The sequence below is a fragment of the Priapulus caudatus genome, unplaced genomic scaffold (assembly GCF_000485595.1).
Source record: "Priapulus caudatus unplaced genomic scaffold, Priapulus_caudatus-5.0.1 Scaffold38, whole genome shotgun sequence".
In the NCBI taxonomy this organism is placed as follows: Eukaryota; Metazoa; Priapulida; class Priapulimorpha; order Priapulimorphida; family Priapulidae; genus Priapulus; species Priapulus caudatus.
Window position 1 is genome coordinate 727,669 of NW_014577099.1, and position 4,466 is coordinate 732,134.

At 42.1% G+C, this 4,466-nt stretch overlaps 1 protein-coding gene across 1 annotated transcript in view; it reads left to right on the forward strand.

Moving 5' to 3' along the window:
- LOC106818994 overlaps positions 1-4,466 on the forward strand; it is a 20,360-nt gene that overhangs the window by 14,099 nt on the left and 1,795 nt on the right. Inside the window, exons 2-3 of the mRNA XM_014823658.1 lie at positions 3,838-4,069; positions 4,242-4,392. Of these exons, the coding sequence (XP_014679144.1) occupies positions 3,838-4,069; positions 4,242-4,392 (383 nt within the window). The remainder of the gene's footprint in view (positions 1-3,837; positions 4,070-4,241; positions 4,393-4,466) is intronic.

The following is a 4,466-nucleotide window of genomic DNA, read 5'->3' on the forward strand; positions in this document are numbered from 1 at the left end:
ACACACACACACACACACACACACACACACACACACACACACACACACACACACACACACACACACACACACACACACACACACACACACACAACCCCAAGCATAAAGTGTACAGCACACAGTATTATTTAGCGAAATATTAATTATAACACTGCTTTTATGCAACTGTGATAAAAAAAAACGGCAAATAAAAGATTCTGATAGTGGATTAATTAATTTTATAGATCCGATAGACAACTTAATTAATGACTAATGTATTAAATGCATTGAATTTGTTAAATTGAATAATTACAAAATTGATTGCATAAATATAAAGCATGCTCCGGGCGCGAATATATAGATAGAGAGTGAGTAACTGATCCAGAATGACATTTGATGAAGCTCCGCGAAGCTCTATAATGGTTAAAGACTAGTCAAAGAACACTGAAAAGCGTATGAGACGTACAAGAATATACGTCGCAAGTTGTGTATTCTTATCCGCAGCGCTATTACTGTGGAACCGTCATCATGTACGGCCTGTTCTGCTGAGAGCATCGTATTCGCCAAACGACAGTATCTATACATGTATCCGTGAAATAAGTCATCGAGAATTCATGTTTCATGTATATGTATGGCACATGTGACAGGTAGAATATTGCGGAGATTCGCGCACGATTTATGCGTTCAGGAATCTATGAATCATCGCGTTCGGCAGAGGCCTTCTCAAGCCGTGCATTAATTCACATCGTGTGTGCTTTGCGTAACGCATTTCGTAATTATTTAGGCTAATTAAGACGTCGTACTTATCCCCTGTTAACTTGACATTTTATTATAAAATTATTACAACTCGTAAACGCCATGCTTAAATGATTGCTGTATTGGTGGCAACGTTATAATAGATAGAGATCAAAATGATGTACGCATTTCCAATAGTAATCAAGTATGTATGCATAATTACCAAACAGGAGCTTGAACAATTAGCCTATTCGTATGGAGCATATTGTGTTGCTTTGTATAAATTCACACGATATAGTAGTATGAGAGAACGCGAACTACCTCAGTCAGTCTACCGGATGCCGACTCATGGGCGGTAGTTCATTAGCATTGTACTACCGGTCTGGAGTTTTAATTAAATAAATTTAATTAATCTAATGGTTGCCTACGCTTGAGGTTTGTTGTCTACGTTTAGTTATATAGTTATATCGATGCTGTCAGTAACATATACGTTAAAACTCTAAATAAATAACAATTTTAAATGGCTGTTTCTATTGATGAGTGAGATTATATATAAATATAAATACATTAGTAGTGATAATTTGCACTATAAATATAACATCACGGGAAAAATTATAACCACTTGACAAGCAGTATTGCTTATTGCAGATACACGTACCTTACATGCATCCCACATATATAGAAGGCAATACGTTAGTGTCTCGCCCACGTGTACCCACTATACTGTAGACGCAATCCCACACCATCCTCAACATAACAAGTCGCCTTTCATCTAGCATCGTGGCGATCTTGCTATAGTAGACATATGCAAGTGCTTCCGCTAGGAAATAGTAAAATCGTCACAAGACTGTATAGTATAAAATTGAAACACCGTGCGATCTGGTGGACGGTCAAGGGAGGAGGAAATACAGACAAAACGCAATATAATAATACAGAAACAAGAAACAAGACGAAAGTTGACGAGGAGGTGAATCACGTAGTATCAAGTAGACAAAGGTACAAATTGTCGAGTCGGTGACAGATGACCAGTGACAGGTTACGCAGCTGGGCAACATGGAAAGGAGCGCGATCAAGCAATATTTCTCCGCATGTATGCATTGGCACATGAACAAAGGGAATTGGAAGACAGTCGAACAGAAAAACTGGTCCGGTTAATCAAACGGCAGATGATTGATAGATGACCTTTAATCCTTGATTTCCTTTTACGTCTGAAATTAATCATGAATGAACTTGATTTCGTAATTTTAGAAACTAGCATGTACACGCATGCATTATTCACCTTGAAAGGCAGATGCGTTTTTTGCGCTTATGAATTTTACAATGCTCCTGCTGTTCATTACGCACACACACACACACACACACACACACACACACACACACACACACACACACACACACACACACACACACACACACACACACACACACAACACACACACACACAACACACACACACACACACACACACACACACACACACACACACACACACACACAAACATACACGATTTCCGTACGTGTGCGCCGGCACGCAGGCGCGTGTGATTGGATGCGCTGCGATCTCTATGGTATGAAAGTAGAGTCCCTCATTACCATATTTCTCGGCCGTCTAAATTTTGCTTCGCAAAATCTTTATTTATAGAATTTATCTTCGGACCTGGTGGTCAAAATCATGCAGCAGCAATATGGTTTTATTCTCTCGGACCTTTTTCTATACGCAATTAGGGATTATTTTTATTCTGTGCGGGTCTTTTAAAGAATCGGGGATTTTAGTGAAAGAGCGTGTAATTGAGAGATATCGTTGCACGCGCCCTCAAGCGAATCACAGAACACAGCAGACAACGAGACATCTCTCCAATTGAATAAAACAAAGCCCGAGAAGCGAAATCAATATGGATCGCATTTGATCTCTTCCCATTTTTAGTGATTAGCTGTAATGACTGAAACATTAGTAAAAGCACACGTGTGCGCACAGATTGGCCGTTCTTTCACTGGTTGCCTTGTAGATTAGTTTCTCCGTAGAATGCAATCCAGATGAGGGGGAAACAAAGGGTTGAAGATGAGAAGAATAACTAACAATATCATCAAACGCAGCCGATGCACACGTGCTGTAGTCAGTGGCTCTCTGACTATTAGGGTTAGGGTTAGGGTTAGGATTAGATAGGAATGAAAGTCGGATTGAGCTTAACAGTAAAAAGGGAAGATGAGGATAGGTGTACATTAGCGCACCACGCATGTTATCATCCCCGCACGTTAGTGAGGGGGCATCTCATGTTATCATCCCCCGTACGTTAGTAAGTGGGGCATCTCATGTTATCATCCCCGTACGTTAGTGAGGGGGACAATTCATGTTATCATCCTCCGTACGTTAGTGAGGGGGCATCTCATGTTATCACCCCCCGTACGCTAGTGAGGGGGCGTCTCATGTTATCATCCCCCGTACGTTAGTGAGGGGACATCTCATGTTATCATACCCCGTACGTTAGTGAGGGGGCATCTCATGTTATCACCCCCCGTACGTTAGTGAGGGGGACAATTCATGTTATCATCCCCGTATGTTAGTGAGGGGGCATCTCATGTTATCATCCCCCATACGTTAGTGAGGGGGCATCTCATGTTATCATCCCCAGTACATATACGACTTATTGAAGAAGTGACGAAGAGCTTTCGACTCGAATTGTTACGACTTCTTTACGATCTCGGATTTAAATGACGGGCTGAGGATCGGATTGAGATTTGATCAGGGTTAAGGGGTTGGGTTGTAGTTACAGGAGGGTATCGGTTAATGGTTATATTATGATGATTTACATACCGGGGTACAACAGAAGATGGCCGAGCTGTGGGTAGGTTATGGGTCGGTTTAAATTAGGGTTATGGTTAGGGTTAGGGTTAGGGTTATGGTTAGGGTTAGGGTTAGGGTTAGGGTTAGGGTTAGGCCGTGTGTTAGTGAGGGGGCATCTCATGTTATCATCCCCGTACGTTAGTGAGGGGGCATCTCATGTTATCATCCCCGTACGCTAGTGAGGGGGCATCTCATGTTATCATCTCGTACGTTAGTGAGGGGGCATCTATAATAAAATGAGATGCGCCCTCACTATTCCACGCCACTGCTCGTTCTTGCAGGTACGATGGGCGTTCACTTCGACTGCAGAGATCTCACGTGCATCAAGCCGGAAATCCTGAAGAACGTGATGAACTTTGCCATCAGGATCTACGTGAGAGCGTTCGATAAGTTCTACAATGACATGCGAGCGAAGCACGGTAACATATCGCTGGTTAGCGACCTGGAACAGGCCTGCGTCACCGGCAGCAAGATGGACGTCAAACCTTGGAAGCTGGGCCCTATATTCTATGAGTAAGCGCCTGTGCCTATATCTCCCATTATTCAAGCAGACAACGGTTACGGTTGCGTGTGCTAGATTTATAACAATTTAGAAATATATATTAATGATAATATATATGTATATATGCATATATATGTATATATATCGGTTGGATTTTTAAGGCAAATTTGTTTGGTTTGATAGGTACCTGCGGAGAGAAGAATACGCATCACTTCCAACCAACAAAGTCGGCTTCGATATCAGCGGCCATAATAAATACTCTCGTCTTGAGATCATTAACCTTCAGGAGCGGTTCGACAAATCGAAGCGCGCCTACATTCGCGTCTGGCGCAAGGTAATCGTGCCAAGCACTGATAGACCAACGCCTTGATAGCGAGATATCACTAGACTAGAATCGTAACCGGAGTG